At 42.9% G+C, this 19,883-nt stretch overlaps 1 protein-coding gene across 3 annotated transcripts; it reads left to right on the top strand.

The window, feature by feature from the left end:
- The first annotated feature begins 5,052 nt into the window (after window positions 1-5,052).
- LOC112254694 (cyclin-dependent kinase 4-like) lies at window positions 5,053-19,792 on the top strand. Of its 3 annotated transcripts, none has more exons than XM_042324561.1 (8): window positions 5,053-5,157; window positions 7,211-7,435; window positions 9,714-9,849; window positions 15,147-15,314; window positions 16,201-16,310; window positions 18,598-18,648; window positions 18,819-18,954; window positions 19,245-19,792. In XM_042324561.1, the coding sequence occupies exons 2-8, from the start codon at window positions 7,218-7,220 to the stop codon at window positions 19,341-19,343; spliced, it is 918 nt and encodes a 305-aa protein (XP_042180495.1). In that variant the 5' UTR covers window positions 5,053-5,157; window positions 7,211-7,217; the 3' UTR covers window positions 19,344-19,792. The 3 variants fall into 3 exon arrangements, with proteins under 3 accessions (XP_042180495.1, XP_042180496.1, XP_042180494.1); XM_042324560.1 differs by lacking the exon at window positions 5,053-5,157 and adding an exon at window positions 5,364-5,623; XM_042324562.1 differs by lacking the exons at window positions 5,053-5,157; window positions 15,147-15,314 and adding an exon at window positions 5,362-5,623.
- Window positions 19,793-19,883: the final 91 nt, after the last annotated feature.

The following is a 19,883-nucleotide window of genomic DNA, read 5'->3' as shown; positions in this document are numbered from 1 at the left end:
AAAACAGTTACAGAGTATAATGACTGTGATAGGAGAACTTTGAGGATGGATCAACAACATTTGACTTACTCCACAATACTAATCTAAATTACATAGTGAAAAAAGGAAGACTGTACAGAATAAAACATTCAAAAACATGCATCCTGTTTGCAATAAGGCACTAAAGTAGAACTGCAAAAAATGTGGCTAAGAAATTAACTGTCCTGACTACAAAGTGTTATGTTTGGGGCAAATCCAACACAACACATCTCTGAGTACCACTCTTAATATTTTCAAGTATGGTGGTGGCTGCATCATGTTATCGGTATGCTTGTCATCGGGAAGGACTAGGGAGTTTTTTAGGATAAAAATTAATGGAATAGAGCTAAGCACAGGTCAAATCCTAGAGGAAAACCTGGTTCAGTCTGCTTTTGAACAGACACTCTGTGTCACGTCCTGACCTTAGTTCCTTTTTTATGTCTCTGTTTTAGTTTGGTCAGGGCGTGAGTTGGGGTGGGCATTCTACGTTGTTTTTCTATGTTTTCCATTTCTGTGTTTGGCCTGGTATGGTTCTCAATCAGAGGCAGCTGTCGATCGTTGTCCCTGATTGAGAATCATACTTAGGTAGCCTGTTTTCACCATTTTGGTTGTCAGTGATTGTTTTCTGTTTTGTGCATATTCCTTACAGAACTGTTTTGTTTTCATTCTCGCTCTTTATTATTTTTGTCATTTCAGTGTTCAGTTAATTTAGTTTATTAAAATGAACACTTACCACGCTGCACCTTGGTCCTCTTCTCCTTCACCAGACGAAAACCGTTACAGAATCACCGACCACAACTGGACCAAGCAGCGTGGTAACCAGGAGCAGAGGGTTCTGGACTCCTGGACATGGGAGGAGATTTTGGACGGTAGGGAACCCTGGGCACAGGCTGGGGAATATTGCCGCCACCGGGAAGAGCTGGAGGCAGCCAAAGCCGAGCGGCGGCATTATGAGGAGCTAGCACGGCAGCGCAACAGGGACGAGAGGTAGCCCCAAAAATGTATTGGGGGGGGGGGGTCACACGGGGAGTGTGGCTAAGTCAGACAGGAGACCTGAGCCAACTCCCCGTGCTTACCGTGGAGAGAGGTGGACCGGGCAGGCACCGTGTTATGCCGTGAGGCCTCGTATCGGCCGGGCTAGAGTGGGCATCGAGCCAGGAGAAATGAGGCCGGCTCAGCGCATCTGGTCTCCAGTGCGTCTCCTCGGCTCGGGGTATATGGTACCAGCCCTATGCACGGTGTCCCTGGTTCGCCAGCACAGCCCAGTGCGGTCTGTTCCACCCCGCCGCACTTGCCGGGCTATGGGGAGTATCCAGCCAGGACAGGTTGTGCAGGCTCGGTGCTTGAGACCTCCAGTGCGCCTCCACGGTCCGGTCCATCCCGTGCCTCCTCCACGCACCAGGCCTCCGGTGGCAGTCCCACGCACCAGGCTGTCTCTCCGTCTCTCTGAGAATCATACTTAGGTAGCCTGTTTTCCCCATTGTGGGTGATTGTTTTCTGTTTTGTGCGTATTCCTTACAGAACTGTTTCGTTTTCATTCTCACTCTTTATTATTTTTTTCATTTCAGTGTTCAGTTTATTTTGTTTATTAAAATGCACCTTGGTCCTCTTCTCCTTCACCAGACACTCTGAGACAAAATCACCTTTCAGCAGGACAATAACCTAAAACACAAGGCTGGATATACACTGGAGTTGTTTACCAATATAACAGTGAATGTTCCTGAGTGGCCTAGTTACAGTTTTGACTTAAATCGTCTTGAAAATCTATGTCAAGACTTGAAAATGGCTGTCTAGCTATGATCAACAACCAACTTGACAGAGCTTGAAGAATTTAAAAAAATAATAATGTTGAAATATTGTATAATCCAGGTGTGCAAAGCTCTTCGAGACTCACCTAGAAATACTTCCAGCTGTAATCGGTGCCAAAGGTGATTCTAACATGTTTTGGCTCAAGGGTGTGGATCCGGATGTTAATTACATATTTCTGTATTTAATTTTCAATACATTTGCGATAATTTCTAAAAGCATGTTTTCACTTTTTCATTCTGGGGTATTGTGTGTAGATGGGTGAGAGAAAAAATATACAGTGAACAAAAATATAAAACGCAATGTGCAACAATTTCAAAGATTTTACTGAGTTATAGTTCATATAAGGAAATCAGTCAACTGAAATATATTACAGATAGGCATCTGTTGGTCACAGAAACCTTTTAAAAAATGAGGGGCGTCTGGATCAGACAATCAGTCAGTATCTGGTGTGACCACCATTTGCCTCATGCAGTGCGACACATTTCCTTCGCATAGAGTTGATCAGGCTGTTGTTTCTGGCCTGTGGAATGTTGTCCCACTCCTCTTCAATGGCTGTGCGAAGTTGCTGGATATTGGTGAGAACTGAAACACGCTGTCGATTCAGAGCATCCCAAACATGCTCAATGGGTGACATGTCTGGTGAGTATGCAGGCCATGGAAGAACTGGGACATGTTCTGCTTTCAGGAATTGTGTACTGATCCTTGCGACATGGGACCGTGCATTACCATGCTGAAACATGAGGTGATGGCGGCGGGTGAATGGCACGACAATGGGCCTCAGGATCTCGTCACGGTATCTCTGTGCATTCAAATTGCCATCGATAAAATGCAATTGTGTTCATTGTCCGTAGCTTATGTGTGGTCATACCATAACACCACCGCCACTGCACTCTCTTCACAACATTGACAACAGCAAACCGCTCGCCCACACGATGCCATACTAGACTGGCGGTTCTGGGCTGGCGTGGTTACACATGATCTGCGGTTGTGAGGCTGGTTGGACGTACTGCCAAATTCTCTAGAACGACATTGGTAGAGAAATTAACATTGCGTTATCTCGCAACATGTCTGGTGGACATTCCTGCAATCAGCATGCCAATTGTACACTCCCTCAAAACTTGAGACATCTGTGGCATTGTGTTGTGTGACAAAACTGCACATTTTAGAGTGGCATTTTATTGTCCCCAGCACAAGGTGCACCTGTGTAATGATCATGCTGTTTAATCAGCTTCTTGATATGCCACACCTGTCAGATGGAGGGATTATCATGGCAAAGGAGAAATGCTCAGTAACAGGGATGTAAACAAATTTGTGTACAAAATTAGAGAGAAATGAGCTTTTGGTGCGTATGGAACATTTCTGTGATCTTTTATTTCAGCTCATGAAACATATGACTGAACACTTTACATGTAGTGCTTGTACTTTTGTTCAGTATATTTCATCCATTTTTAATTCAGGCTGTAACACAACAAATCTGAAATAAGTCGAGGGGTATGATTACTTTCTGAAAGCACTGTATATGTTTTTAAATAAAATTCGTATAATGTTTTCTGACCGTTACTAAAGTTTTCTTGTGGTTTTTATGGGATATTTTCTTAATGTTCTTGGAACAATGTGAGAACATGACTTTAAATAGAACCATAAGGAAACATTATGCTGAAGTACTGAAATTCTCAAAGAAGAACGTTGTTTCTTAATGTTCTCTGAACAATTTGAGGACATTCACAATTTCAAACCAGTTGGAATGTCACGCCCTGACCATAGAGCGTTTTTTATTCTGTATGTTGGTTAGTTCGGGGTGTGATTAGGGTGGGTCATCTAGGTGATTATATTTCTATGTTGGCCTGGTATGGTTCCCAATCAGAGGCAGCTGTTTATCGTTGTCTCTGATTGGGGATCATATTTAGGCAGCCATTTCCCCTTTGTGCTTTGTGGGATCATGTCTAGGTATAGTTGCTAAAATGTACTTAGGTATCAAAAGTATTTTAAAAAAATGGAGTACTTTTTCCACCACTGGTTACAATCAGTATCAGAATGGTAATAAACTGGTCTTATGTACAGATCTAAAACTAAAAGCATTGTATTTGGTTCAAAACATTCTCTAAGACCTAAACCTCAACTGGAGTTGTGTATAAAGTGTGTGACCATTGAGCAAGTTGAGGAAGATAAACTCCTAGGTATAACATTGGATGATCAATTATCATGGGCAAGTTATATTGACACAGTTGTTGTGAAGATGGAGAGGGGTATGTCTGTCATAAAAATATGTTCTGTGATTTCGACAGAAATCACCTGAACTAGTTGTTCCGGTTCTGGTCTTCTCCCATCTTTAATGGTTAATGCCCTGTAATATGGTCAAGTGCAGCAAAGAAAGACCTAGCAAAGCTGCAGCTGGCTCAGAGCAGAGCAGCATGCCTTGCCCTTAACTGCACATACAGAACTGAAATCAACAACATGCATACCAGTCAGGTCGACGAGAGATTAACTGCTTCTCTTCTAGTTTTTATGAGAAATATTATTGTGATGACAATTCCAGATTGTCTGCATAATCAAATAACATTCAACTCAGACACCCATACATACCCCACAAGACATGCCACCAGGGGTCTCTCTTCACAGTCCCCAAGTCCAAACAAATTCACAGCAACGCACAGTATTATACAGAGCCATAATTGCATGGAACTCCCTTCCATCTCCAATTACTCAAGCAAACAGCAAACACCTCATAGAACAGCAGGATATACAAACACAGGCACACACACTCTAACACACACACACACACACCATTTTTGTTGTTGTATTGTTTGTATTTTTGTTGTTGTTGTTGTATTGTTTGTATTCTTTTTTATTGTTGTATTGTTTGTATATCGTATTTTACATTTAAATGACTGTTCTTGTCTATCCGTGTTCTGTTACTTGTCATGTTTTGTGTTTTTTTGTGGACTCTAGGAAGAGTAGCTGATGCTTCTGCAAAAGCTAATGGTTATCCAAATAAAATAAAATAAACAGATAGGGTTAGGGTATGGACATCCCAAGATCATGGAGAGCACTAACCAAATGAATATACAGAATCATTTCAGTTGAATAACTCATTCTGAATACTTCCTTTGGAATGCATGGGGGTTTGGTCTCTCACAGCAAACCAGAGTAGTAGATGAGCCTAGCAACAGCAGTTATCCGCCAATAGCAGCGCGATGAAGAGCTGGGAGGGGTTTGGTGCGCGGTCCTCATTCATCACTCACGGAGCTCTGCGCGCGCCGGGGCAGACCTGAGTCACAAACTCTTCTTCAATGTTTCTAGTGTAAATTGTCTATGACGGAAATAAACCAGGTAATGTTTTACATGAGAAAAAAAAGTTCAATAATTAGTATGTCATAGAATTATTTATTTATTTATTAAAGATTCACTCACTCATAACGTTTATAAACACTTGAACATGTAGGCTAATTGGCAGATGTATCATACAACAGAACTACTTAGTGGGTGGCTAAGTTATATGTTGCAAAGCTGTCATGATTATTTTGGGGGGGTAAATAGATGTTTGGCTCCGCCTTGTAAGGCGACAGGAAGCGCCTCCACTACCAAGTGATTTGCCAGTTTTAAGAAAAGTGAAGTAAGGCCGAAGTTAAATTGAAGGATTTGATCGAAGACATCCGCAAGTTTAGTGTGAAATCTATGTGCGACCTACCTCGAATGTGGTTTGATACTAAAGAACCAAGTGAAAAACATGTTTTCGTTCATGCACTAAATGTAGCAGTATAGCCAGTTAACGTTAACGAAAACATCAAGAAACGTGGTAAGTAGCTTATTAGATCCAATTTAGTTAAAACACTGTTCACATAATCTTGTAAATATGTTTAAAAACCAGATGTCGCTAGCTGCGAAGTATTCCAGCTAGTTTGGGGGCACTAATGTCAGATCATAGGCCTGACCACACAAGTTCTGCACAACTTGGTGCATGGGATTTCCTATTGCCTCTACAAATGTTTGCCATGCCAAAGCGAAGTGTGGAACCATGATTTAACATTAAATATTTTTTGGCACGTCTTAAACTGCGTTTAAGAGTTATTGTGGTATATCGATTCTGTGTTTACTGATTTAATTAACAAAAAAAGAGTTCTGGAGGAATCACACGTTTCGGGGGGGGGGCTTTCGTTTTCCTGCCTTATGCCACAAGTTCGTTCTGTCCAATATTTTGCTAGCGTTACCTAATTTTGCTTTCTTAGCAGTTTATTGTGGTGATAAAATACTAGGACAACTACATATTACATGATGGTTATTACCATTTTATATGGACATAGGTAAATTAACAATGAAAGTTGTCCAACTTTTTGTTTTCTTGGGTAGAATATAGAGCCACATTAGGAAATATTTCAGATGTATTTGATGTACCATTGTTTGGACCATTTTAAATATAGAAAAAATACCAATTTGTTATATGTCCCTTCCTGGCCTGGTTTTCAACCAGGAGACTACCCATTGTATACTTGCTGGCTCTAGGAGTAGCTAAGGATGGCAACTTGGTAAAAACATTAAGGACTGGTTTCCCAGATTAAGCCTAGACATTATATATGGTGAATCTCTATTGAAATAGTGTTTTAGATTTCAGTTTCCATTTAACCCATCTAAACAGTAGGCTACAGTTCCTTTGACATGCCATAGGCCTATTTCAAGTCCCATCTTGTGACTGTCGAATTTGTATAGCGCCTCACAATCATCAAACATAACATAGCCAGCCAGCACTGCTATCATCCTCTTTTAAAACTTCACCAAATAGTTTCTAAACATGACTTTTCTGGCACTCCCTTTTCTTTATTTTCAACTCTCCTTTTGCAGCTTTTGTCTCATTGAGTTAAACTTCGAAAATTACCTTTTTGCCTCTGTGGAATTATATTAACTTTTTCTGCCCGTTCCCAAAAGCATTATTTGGTGTAGGCAATTTGGTGTGCTTACAATTAAGCCATAACATTTAGGCTTATGCACTAATACCAGATAGCCTAAAATAATGACAGAAAAACCTCAATGTAGCCTATATGAATTGCACAAGAATTATACATTTGTTTCTCTTTATACAGACACCACCCACCCGCCCTTCAGCCACACAGTAGTGACCCTAAACCGTCCACGAGTTATGAGTCAACCCGCGCATCACTAACACATACACAATCTTTCTGACAGCCTCTTCCACTCTGGAATGCAGAGGTTACCCCAGCTAATGAGGTCCAGTGCTCTAGAAGGTGAAAGGTTGTTGGAGGGGTAATGAGCTGGACCTAAGACAGGTGGACCTCTATTTTGGAAAGCACGTGGCAGGGAGGGGACAGTGTCTTACTGTAGAAGGACATTGTAGTCATACCGTACCTATTTTTCTCTTTCTGTCTGCCAGCCAGGCCATGGCCCAGGGCAGTGAGGTCCAGTACGAGCCGGTGGCAGAGATCGGAGGCGGTGCATACGGGACGGTGTACAAAGCTCGGGACCTGGAGAGCGGCCAGTTTGTAGCTCTGAAGAGCGTTCGCGTCCAGACGGACCAAGATGGCCTCCCTATCTCCACAGTCAGAGAGGTGGCCCTGCTGAAGAGACTGGAGCAGTTTGACCATCCCAATGTGGTCAAGTTAGAACACATTCATTCATTGAACCTTTATTTAAAGTGATAGTTCACACCAAAATCAAAGATTGTCAAATGTTTTCAGGCCAGGAAAGAGGTCTAGTTTTCAGATGAGTTCACGTTCCATGCAACTTTTATGTAGATCTAGGTATAAGCCTCAACCCCATTTGGAATGTAAAGAGACTTCTTTCGAGGTCTGAAAACCAACACACCTACACACTAATAGGCCTTTAATGACCGATAAACACACATACTGGTTACATACTCTTGCTTTCAAATGTCAGTAGATTCATGTACATTTTGGGGTAGGTGCAACATAAGAAAGAACAATTCAAGGGTTTGAGGGAAAAAGGTCTAACTGGTGTCTCCAAGTGGCCACACCTCTCCAAACTGTGCACAGTCCCTAAGTAATTTCAATGCACTTTTATGACTCAAGGAAAGAGCCTTCAACTATGAGGTGTTTTTTTTTTAGCTCTCCTAGCTCTGCCATGAAGGAACTGAGGCAAGCACACTTTTTGTTTGGAACACAGTCCTGCGTCCCCACCATCACACAATTACTGTTTACGCAATCCAAAATCGTTTTATTATCATTTGCAATCTGGGTCAGCTGGGCATCATTTGAAAACTTCTTGCCAAAATGACTAGCTAAGTAATAAAATACAATCCTAGTGTTTCACAAGGCACTTCAGACAAACAAATTGTAATTTTGGTGCGTAAGGAATGGAGTCATGAGTGCATTCAAGTGTGGGTTCCCGAGGCAAATTTTCTTCACAATACGACAAACAGGTTAATTCATGTCAGAACGACCCAGGGTTTGACAAGTCATTCTTGGAAATGTTGATACTGTAAAGCAGTCATAAACGTTGATGCTGTAAATTACATGAGTTTTCAGATATGGAAATGTGAAGTGCACATTTGGACTGTGTGGTTTGCTTGTATGACCGGCCAGGATGTCCTTGTCCCATCACGCTCCAGTGACTCGTGGGGGGCCGGGCGCATGCATGCTGACACGGTTGCAAGCGTTACCGTGTTTCCTCCAACACATTGGTGCTTCTGGGTTAAGCGAGCAGTGTGTCAAGTAGCAGTGTTGCTTGGCAGGGTCATTTTCCGGAGGACGCATGGCTCTCAACCTTTGCCTCTCCAGAGTCTGTACGGGAGTTGCAGCCATGGGACAATACTGTAACTACTAATTGGATATCATGAAAAAGAGAAAGAAAAAAAAAGCATTTTAAAAGGGAATGAATGCCATAAAGTAATCAACACACCCATACACGTAAATTGTTCCTCTCCACCAATAGCGCCTTTAAACTGCATAAACATGCACAAACACATCAACACAGTCACAAACGCTCTCAATCACACAGTCGTTGTTGGTTTTGTTGTAGCCTGAGACTTCAGTTTTGACCTGATCACCTGTATCTCTACAACCCTCCGCCCACATAGCCTCAGAACTGTGTAATGTGTAAAGACTGACTGGTATGTTTTGATAAGTAGGTTCTATAAAGGTTATTAGATAGCGACAGACTCACCATGGCATGCCTCATTCAGATTTTGATGAATGACCATAAACTTGTCTGTTTGACTGTGTATTAAGAGCGATCCCACACATGGTATGTGTGCTGCTGTCAGGTGCTTGGATTTTAACCTGCACCACAATAATGACTAATCTCTGAGAAGGCATGGCAGCTGAAATGTTACCTGAACTGTAGTGCAGGTTAAATTAAATCCCTTGAGAGCAGCACACACAATGGGCTTGCTCTCTATCTCGTGTTGTGGATGGCCCAGCACTAGTGTGAAAGTTAGGGATGTGTGCATATCACTCACACACTCTGTATGTGTACATCAGGCTCATGGATGTGTGTGTTCTGTGTTTGTGTGTACGTCAGGCTCATGGGCGTGTGTGTTCTGTGTTTGTGTGTACGTCAGGCTCATGGGCGTGTGTGTTCTGTGTTTGTGTGTACGTCAGGCTCATGGGCGTGTGTGTTCTGTGTTTGTGTGTACATCAGGCCCATGGGCGTGTGTGTTCTGTGTTTGTGTGTACGTCAGGCTCATGGGCGTGTGTGTTCTGTGTTTGTGTGTACATCAGGCCCATGGGCGTGTGTGTTCTGTGTTTGTGTGTACGTCAGGCTCATCGGCGTGTGTGTTCTGTGTTTGTGTGTACGTCAGGCTCATCGGCGTGTGTGTTCTGTGTTTGTGTGTACGTCAGGCTCATCGGCGTGTGTGTTCTGTGTTTGTGTGTACGTCAGGCTCATCGGCGTGTGTTCTGTGTTTGTGTGTACGTCAGGCTCATGGACGTGTGTGCCACCCTGAGGACGGATCAGGAGACTAAAGTCACCCTGGTGTTTGAGCACGTGGACCAGGACCTTAAGACCTACCTAGAGAAGGCCCCCGCCCCAGGACTGCCCCCCAGCCGCATCCAAGTAAGAAGCCCCCCAGTTCCCCGTTAGCCATGTAAACTATAACATATTAGGTCCCCGTTAGCCCTGTAAAATATAACATATTAGGTCCCCGTAAACCATGTAAAATATAACCTATTAGGTCCCCGTAAACCATGTAAAATATAACCTATTAGGTCCCCGTAAACCATGTTAAATATAACCTATTAGGTCCCCGTAAACCATGTAAAATATAACCTATTAGGTCCCCGTAAACCATGTTAAATATAACCTATTAGGTCCCCGTAAACCATGTAAAATATAACCTATTAGGTCCCCGTAAACCATGTTAAATATAACCTATTAGGTCCCCGTAAACCATGTAAAATATAACCTATTAGGTCCCCGTAAACCATGTAAAATATAACCTATTAGGTCCCCGTAAACCATGTAAAATATAACCTATTAGGTCCCCGTAAACCATGTAAAATATAACCTATTAGGTCCCCGTAAACCATGTTAAATATAACCTATTAGGTCCCCGTAAACCATGTAAAATATAACCTATTAGGTCCCCGTAAACCATGTTAAATATAACCTATTAGGTCCCCGTAAAACCATGTTAAATACACTACATGACCAAAAGGAAAGGGCCTTCCCCAAACTAGAAAGTTGGAATCACAGAATCGTCTAGAATGTCATTGTATGCTGTAGCGTTAAGATTTACCTTTACTGGAAGGAACTAAGGGGCCCGACCCATGTAAAACAGCCCCAGACCATTATCCCTCCTCCAACAAACTTTACATTTGGCACTATGCATTCGGGCAGGTAGCGTTCTCCTGGCATCCGCCAAACCCAGATTTGTCCGTCGGACTGCCAGATGGTTAAGCGTGATTCATCACTCCAGAGAACGCGTTTCAACTGCTCCAGAGTCCAATGGCGGCGAGCTTTACACCAGTCCAGCCAACGCTTGGCATTGCGCATGGTGATCTTAGACTTGTGTGCGGCTGCTTGGCCATGGAAAGACATTTCATGCAGCTCTAGAAGAACATTTATTGTACTGACGTTGCTTCCAGAGGCAGTTTGGATTGGAACTCGGTAGGAAGTGTTGCAACCAAGGATATGTTTTTTTTTAACGCGCTACGCACTTAATCACTCACCGGTCCCGTTCGGTGAGCTTGTGTGGTCTTCCACTTTGCGGCTGAGCCGTTGTTGCTCCTAAACGTTTCCACTTTACAATAACAGCACTTACAGTTGACCTGGGCAGAAATTTGACGAACTGACTTGTTGGAAAGGTGGCATTCTATGATGATGCCAAGTTGAAAGTCACTGAGCTTTTCAGTAAGGCCATTGTACTGTCAATGTTTGTATATGGAGATTGCATGGCTGTGTGCTCGATTTTATATACCTGTTTGCAACGGGTGTGGCTGAAATAGTGGAATCCACTATTTTGAAGGGGTGTCCACATACTTTTGTATATATAGTGTTTAACATATTAGGTCATGTTTTTATTTTTTATTTCACCATTATTTAACCAGGTAGGCAAGTTGAGAACAAGTTCTCATTTACAACTGCGACCTGGCCAAGATAAAGCATAGCAGTGTGAACTGACAACAACAGAGTTACACATGGAGTAAACAATAAACAAGTCAATAACACAGTAGCAAAAAAGAAAAAAAAAGAGTCTGTATACATTGTGTGCAAAAGGCATGAGGAGGTAGGCAAATAATTACAATTTAGCAGATTAACACTGGAGTGATACATTGTCAGATGGTCATGTGCAGGTAGAGATACTGGTGTGCAAAAGAGCAGAAAAGTAAATCAATAAAAAAAGTATGGGGATGAGGTAGGTAAATTGGGTGGGCTATTTACCGATGGACTATGTACAGCTGCAGCGATCGGTTAGCTGCTCAGATAGCAGATGTTTAAATTTGATGAGGGAGATAAAAGTCTCCAACTTCAGCGATTTTTGCAATTCGTTCCAGTCACAGGCAGCAGAGAACTGGAAGGAAAGGCGGCCAAATGAGGTGTTGGCTTTAGGGATGATCAGTGAGATACACCTGCTGGAGCGCGTGCTACGGGTGGGTGTTGCAATCGTGACCAGTGAACTGAGATGAGGCGGGGCTTTACCTAGCATGGACTTGTAGATGACCTGGAGCCAGTGGGTCTGGCGACGAATATGTATTGAGGACCAGCCGACTAGAGCATACAGGTCGCAGTGGTGGGTGGTATAAGGTGCTTTAGTAAAAAAACGGATGGCACTGTGATAAACTGCATCCAGTTTGCTGAGTAGAGTATTGGAAGCTATTTTGTAGATGACATCGCCGAAGTCGAGGATCGGTAGGATAGTCAGTTTTACTAGGGTAAGTTTGGCGGCGTGAGTGAAGGAGGCTTTGTTGCGGAATAGAAAGCCGACTCTAGATTAGATTTTAGATTGGAGATGTTTGATATGAGTCTAGAAGGAGAGTTTACAGTCTAGCCAGACACCTAGGTACTTATAGATGTCCACATATTCTAGGTTGGAACCATCCAGGGTGGTGATGCTAGTCGGGCGTGCGGGTGCAGGCAGTGAACTGTTGAAAAGCATGCATTTGGTTTTACTAGCGTTTAAGAGCAGTTGGAGGCCACGGAAGGAGTGTTGTATGGTATTGAAGCTCGTTTGGAGGTTAGATAGCACAGTGTCCAAGCAAGGGCCAGTAGTATACTGAATGGTGTCGTCTGCATGTAAACCATGTTAGAGGTAGTCCACCCAACACTATACACTTGCATGATCTTCCACCTACTTTGGCTGTTGTCAGTTGACCAAGACTGTCCCTGCTCTTTGCCTCCACTCACCTGCATTGTTTGGTAATCAGAAGCGTTTGGATAGCAGTACTAGACCTCCAATAGTTGAAGTAGAACTTCTGCCACATTGCTAATGAAGCGGTAAGGTCTAGGGGCCAGAGACTGAAACGGAACCCGGCCTAGGGTTGTTACAGTGACCATTTTACCGACAGTCACGAGTCATGACCGCAGACAAATTCCACGTGACCGTTTAGTCACGTTAACTAGGCTTCTCCAAGCTCTAATGCTGCTGATGGTCATTAGTAGCCTACCAAACTTGCTAACTGCCTGGTACTCAGCACTCTATTGTCCCTCTAATCACTCTGACATCAATGTAATCAAAAATCTAATCAAACACTTTGAGAGCCCATGAGCTCATATTGCGCAACGTTTCTATAGGCTATGGAAATGCGTGCGGAACGAGTTTTGATGGCCTTAATTAAAATTAGGAGGATCCCATCAGCTCTCTATAGGCTAGGCCTGCTATATTTATTTCTCAACTTTCCTAATATTAAGCACATTGCTTTGCTTTACAACAGGAGTATAGCCTACCTGGCTGGCATGAAAATTAACCACAGGAAAAGCGTCCTCCATTCACTATTTAAGGGTATAGATTACATGTTTTTTTTTTTTTTGCCCCTGTTCCGAGACAGGTGCATGATAATGGTCCATTCTAAATCAAAACAAATTTCACACATATATTATTTAGTATTTGTAAAGACAATATTTAATCAACAATAGTCTGTTGAGTGACAATATTAGCCTATAACTTGTGAATGATGCCCAGCTTGTGTGCAGTAAGGCAGAAAATGTGGCATGCCTTTTTTTTGCGACTTTTTCAAATCATAGTCCCACACTTCATGAAGCCTAGCCCATCGGCCTGTATGTTTTAATAAGGTTTGTATCACAACTCATATAGCCTAGCCCATTGGCCTGTATGTTTTGATAAGGTTTGTATCACAACTGTATCACAATTTGATTTGATTTTGATTTGATTTGACAACTAAAGTGGCCAAATAATTACTTAAAATTAAGCACATTAATCCACTGATGAATAGAATAGGTCAACTTTTGTACTATGGGGTTAGTAGATTGACATAGGCTAGTGGTTTTGTTGTTCGTTAGGCCGACTCATCTTGTTGGCTGACGACAAGGGAAATGTGGACAGTTCTTCTAACATCTCAGAATTTGATAAGAAGGAAGCGTGCACTTGCAACCCAGATGTATGTCTTCACTTGCCTACTTCGGAGCTGAGATAGATGCCTGTGAGAAGAACCCGATTACGTGACGGGCATTGGCTAATTAGAATTGCGATATCTGAGAGAGTCATTTATTTGAGTGAGAGGTGCTTCGGAACACTCAGCCGGGAGAAGGGAATACAAATTATTATATTCAGCCCAAGGGCACAACAGCCACTGGTCGCAAAAAGCATGGATTTTTTTAGGGGTCATTACGGCCATACTAGGGGGATGCCGCCAGGAAATTCGAGGCATTGTCAAGTGCTTTTCAAATTGTGAATGAGAGACTGATGAAGTGTGCACAGCCTGTGCAGGAAACAAAGCAGGGCTCATGCCTTTCGTGAAACTTTTTTCAAATCATCATTAGTCGCATCATGCAGCCAACAAAAGTTGCATAAATAACTCTAAATGAAGCATATAGGGGGACCTGTTTCTTAACTGCTCAACACAGAATAGTTTCATGTGGCACTCCCTCAGAAATCTTTTAGAGAAAACATCCTTTCTATCTTATTCAGCAATATTCAAATGTATTATTCATACTATAAAATAATGCCACGAAATTCCAATCAAATCTTGTCTGCTAAATGAACTAGTGTAGCCCACAGCCATAGGGCTCCTGAGTGGCGCAGAGGTCTAAGGCACTGCATATCAGTGCTAGAGGCATCACTATAGACACCCTGGTTCAAAACCAGGCTGCATCACAACCGGCCATGATTGGGAGTATAGGGTGGCGCACAATTGGCCCAGCGTCTTCTGAATTTGTTCTTAACTGACTTGCCTAGTTAAAAAAAAAAAAAAATTGGCATAGCCAGATCAGGGCCTAACATAAGGACAACTCAGAGTATGCTATTCTGTTCTTCTGAAGTTCATTACATTTTCTTCATATCATGTTTCTTTAGACCCGTCTAAAATATGTAATGGATTTATTGTGATAGTGTAGGTTATATTACATGGATTTATTAGACTTTTAAAAATGTAGATGTTCCAAAGGTCTGCATCAATGAGGTCTGCATCAATGGCTGGTACGCTATGCGTGGAAGCTAGGAGTTGCTAAATGTGTTTGTTATTTAACTGTCAGTTACCGTGAGACCGGCAGTTGACAATCACCGGCTGACAGAATTTCATGACCGCCACAGCCCTATCCAGGCCTGTTTGCACACAGGACCAGCTGTACAGTCAGTATAGGTTTCCCTTTCATTCTACCTGGCTGGTTGTGATGGAAGACTGTTGAGTGGGTCGAGCATGGTACGTAGGTTAAATGTGTCCCCCTGTGTGTGTTAGGACCTAATGCGTCAGTTGCTGTGTGGCCTGGCATTCCTCCACTCGAACCGCGTGGTGCACCGGGACCTGAAGCCAGAGAACATCCTGGTCACCAGCCGTGGTCAGGTGAAGCTGGCCGACTTTGGACTGGCAAGGATCTACAGCTACCACATGGCCCTCACTCCTGTGGTAGGAAGACACATACTATGGTTGAGCATTGAAGGGGTCTCTGTGCATTCACCATAATGCTTACTTATGCTTTACACTTGGGGGGGGGGTCTTGGAGGGCTGGCGTTTGGGAGCTTGGGTTGAGGGATCGCTGGTTCGGGTCCCTGTTTTTGACCTTGTGGGAGGTCTGTCGATGTGCTCTTGAGCAGGACGTTGACCCTGGTTGCATCACTAATGTGATGTAGTTGTTGAGCGGCTTCACTGCAAGTATATTGTATGTTTTAAATATTCAATTAAAAAAATATATTTCTCATGTGCCGAATACAACAGGGTAGACTTTATGGTGAAATGCTTACTTATGAGCCCTTTCCCAACAATGCAGAGTTAGACAGTATTTTTGTGTGTGCAAAAAATAAAAGGATATAGTAGCACAAAAAAATTACGAGGCTATATACAAAGAGTATAAGTACTGATTCAATGTGCAGGGGAGGTAGTTGTGGTAATCTGTACATGTAGGTAGGGGTAAAAGTGACTAGGCAATCAGGATAGACAAACAGGATGAATCCCTGAACAAATTCCAGTCTTTGCTAGAGAAACAGTCCTGTAGCTTAGCATCCGTTTCATCGCACCACTTCCGTATTGAGCTCGTCAAAGGTACTTCCTGTTTGAGTTTTTGCTTTTAAGCATGAATCAGGAGGATAGACTTCTGGTCAGATTTGCCAAATGGATGATGTGGGAGCGCTTTGTATGCGTCTCTGTGTGGAGTAAAGGTGATCTAGAGTTTTTTTTGCGTCTAATTGCACAGGTGACATGCTGGTATAAATTCGGTATGGCAGATTTCAGTTTTCATGCATTAAAATTAATATGCATTCATAATACTACCAACTCTCTCCTCCATGACTCTCAGGTGGTGACTCTGTGGTACAGGCCTCCTGAGGTCCTGCTCCAGTCCACCTACGCCACGCCTGTGGACATCTGGAGTACGGGCTGCATCTTTGCTGAGATGTTCCGACGCAAGTGAGTGGTCAGGGCTTGTGAAGGCTTATTTGATGTACTGGGAAATACCTGTATTTATCTTTTGATACTTGTAATGTACAATGAGTGTTCAAAACATTAAGAACACCTTCCTAATATTGAGTTCCACCCCCCTGACCTCAGAACAGCCTCAATTGGTCAGAGCATGGAGCGTGTCGAAAGCGTTCCACAGGGATACTGGCCCATGTTGACTCCAATGCGTCCCAATTATATCAAATTGGCTGGATGTCCAACAATGCTTGGTTAAGTAAAAAATAGAAAATACAAGTAACATAATTAAACAGCAGCAGTAAAATAACAAGCGAGGCTATATAAAGAGGGTACCGATACAGAGTCAATGTACGGTTACTGGCCCAACGCTCTAACCACTGGGGTACCCACCACCCCCTTCCTGCCGCCCTTTTGTCCAGGTGGGAAAGGACAGTGTTGAGTTCAATAGGGATAACATCATCTGTGGATCTGTTTGGCGGTATACAAATTGGAGTGGGTCTAGAGTTTCTGGGATAATGGTGTTGATGTGAGCATGACCAGTCTTTCAAAGCACTTCATGGCTACAGATGTGAGTGCTACGGGTCTGTAGTCATTTAGGCAGGTAGCCTTCGCTTTCTTGGGCACGAGAACTAGAGCCGGTGTAGTACGATTTGATCTTAGTCCTGTATTGGCGCTTTGCCTGTTTTGTGTTGTTCGTCGGAGGTCATAGCGGGATTTCTTATAGGCTTCCGGGTTAGAGTCCCGCTCATTGAAAGCGGCAGCTCTAGCCTTTAGCTCAGTGCGGATGTTGCCTGTAATCCATGGCTTCTGGTTGGGGTATGAACTTAGGGTCACTGTGAGGACGACGTCAGATGCACTTATTGATGAAGCCAGTGACTGTTGTGGTGTACTCCTCAATGCCATCAGAAGAATTCCGGAACATATTCCAGTCGGTGCTAGCAAAACATTCCTGTAGTTTAGAATCTGCTTCATCTGACCACTTTCTTATTGACCGAGTCACTGGTGCTTCCTGCTTTAGTTTTTGCTTGACAGCAGAAATCAGGAGGATAGAATTATGGTCAGATTTGCCAAATGGAGGGAGAACTTTGTACACGTCTCTGTGTGGAATAAAGGTGGTCTAGTGCTGCGATGTAGTGCCTTTGACCACTTCGCCACTCGGGAGGCCCTTAATCTGACATTCTAACATGATTCCCATTGGATTTATCGATAATATTACACATGGCAAAGTTAACACTCATGGCCAGATTACCGAACAGGCACCCAGGGTACATGCCCCGGGGCCCCCAGATAGCATATGATAGCAGAAATGTGTAGAATTGCAGGAAATTGGACCAATTCTACACATTTTTGCTATCATATGCTATCTGGGGGCCCGCTGGAGGTCGGGGGCCCTGGATGCTATGCCATGGTTGCCCTTAGTTTGAAGATGTAATCCAGAAACAGGGGTTTTCTCCATCTCTTTAGCTATCATACTCTAATTCCCATGATTTCAAAACTCTATCCACCAGAAAGTGTATATCAACACTTATGCAGCTCCACTACATGATACATTTAAAAAAAAAAGGAAAAAAAGCTGTAATCGACAGGATTACCAACAGACTTATCAGCTCAATTAGACAGAAGCCTTCTGTATGGCAGACCAATCTGAACTCCTCTCGGCATGTCCAGCCCACTCATTATCCCAGCCAATCATGGTTAGTGAGAAGGTTGTTCGCTTTTTTTGTGGCTTAACCAAATAAGCTCGTAATTTAACAATTGTATTCGTATTTACAGATGGCATACACATTTGTTATTAAGGCACATGAAAGTTCACGTGTTTCAGAAGGCATTTCTGCCAAAAAACACATTTTGATTAAAAAAAAAAAATTGGGTTCAAATGGCTCTCCTGTGAAGTAGTGACCCGTGACATATGCCTAGTTTCCTGAAACGAGTCACATATGGAGCAAGACAAACCCAATTTGTTTCTGGCTGTAGTGTGACCGAGCACTCATTTCTGTGATTATGCTGCCACCATGTAGTCAAATGGCAGTATAGCAGACTACTGCTGTGGCACTCAGGGATTCTTATCTTATCATTATGGTCCCACACTAACGACCAGGCCACACCAGTCTACACAGAATGGTCTGCCAGGCCCCTGTAATCTCCCACAGACATGGCCATAGGTCAGTACAATAAAATGGGGACATTTGGGGGCATATAGACAGACGCTACTGCTTGTTTCACAGCTGGGGAAATTGGCCAACAGCACTTTAACCCAAATCCAAACTCTCTCATGTAGACCATTGTTCTGTGGAGACTCTGAAGTGGACCAACTGGGAAAGATATTCAAGTGAGTATGGGCTGGAATCTCTGTTTGTATCCCAAATGGCACCCTATATAGTGCACTTCTTTTGACAAGTGCCATTACCGTCTTGCCACTTTGGATCAGTCTTCTGTCAATTCTTTCTGAAACGCTTGTCTGACTGGCTGGCTTGAACCTTCCTGCCTGCCATTCCACAGTGTGATTGGCCTGCCACCTGAGGAGGAGTGGCCTGCTGATGTCACCCTCTCACGACACAACTTCAGTCCTATCAGCCCCCGCCCAATCACCGACTACGCTCCAGAGATCAATAAACAGGGGACAGAGTTGCTGCTGGTGAGACTTCTTGGTTTTCTAACCAGCTGTGGAGGGTATTCGGTTTGAAAATAAACTTTTTGGTAGCGTTGAAATGCAAAATGGTAGAATTGTATAAACCTTTCCAGGATCCACTTGGGTTAGTGTGAATCCTGGCCAAAAGTGTATTATTTTATTATCCAGACCAATGCTTGTAAAAGCTATGATTGACAAAATAAAGTTATGGCGTTATACAAGATAGGACAAACCCTACTTGTAATTGTCTTACTTGATTCACATTTGTAAACTCAAGTGTTCTGTTTTTCCCACAGAAAATGCTAACTTTTGACCCTCTAAGAAGAATCTCTGCCCTGAATGCTCTAGAACATCCTTACTTCCAGGAGAATGAGGAGGAAGTGACCAATGGTTGAAATGCAGTTAATGACATGGAAGGACAGTACCATGAGGAATGGTAACCCTGACTCCATTTGTGTAATTGTCATTCAGTGCATTTCAGGCCAGGTTCCTGTTGTGTAGTAAGATATTATTTTTGTTAAAGGACCCATAAGCTAGTCAGCTAGCCTGGAGAATGTAAGGCGAGAAGTGGGGTTTTAGGACCATATGGATATGAACCTGAAGAGGGATTGACTCGTTCATTCCCCAAGTGAAATGTGCACCCATACATACAACACGGAACGGAATAACTGTCCTGAGTCATTATTATTATAGCTTAATGTATTTTTGTAAATTCACACACGAACACAGTAGCTAAGAGGCATTTGTTGAACAGGTTTACAGGCCAAATGTATTTTTCTGTACCAAGCATCCCTCCCAATGTATCAGTGTTGCAAAGACTAATAAAGCTGCTCCAATCAACTAACAGGCATTTAACTGTACATTTTATATCCCTTTTCAATTTCTAGGTTAATTCAAAGTGTGTTAATGTCTTGTTTGCTTCTTTAATCTGAAAT

Source organism: Oncorhynchus tshawytscha, linkage group LG07 (assembly GCF_018296145.1).
Source record: "Oncorhynchus tshawytscha isolate Ot180627B linkage group LG07, Otsh_v2.0, whole genome shotgun sequence".
Taxonomy (NCBI): domain Eukaryota; kingdom Metazoa; phylum Chordata; class Actinopteri; order Salmoniformes; family Salmonidae; genus Oncorhynchus; species Oncorhynchus tshawytscha.
Note: the sequence above shows the minus strand (reverse complement) of the source record. Positions and strands in the feature narration are given on the sequence as shown.

Bases quoted from the DNA above. Each gene is read 5' to 3' on its own strand.
- LOC112254694 (XM_042324561.1), top strand. From the start codon at position 7,218: ATGGCCCAGGGCAGTGAGGTCCAGTACGAGCCGGTGGCAGAGATCGGA. The intron at 18,649-18,818 runs GTGAGTATGGGC...GCCATTCCACAG, and splicing joins CAACTGGGAAAGATATTCAA to TGTGATTGGCCTGCCACCTG. The intron at 18,955-19,244 runs GTGAGACTTCTT...TTTTTCCCACAG, and splicing joins AGGGGACAGAGTTGCTGCTG to AAAATGCTAACTTTTGACCC.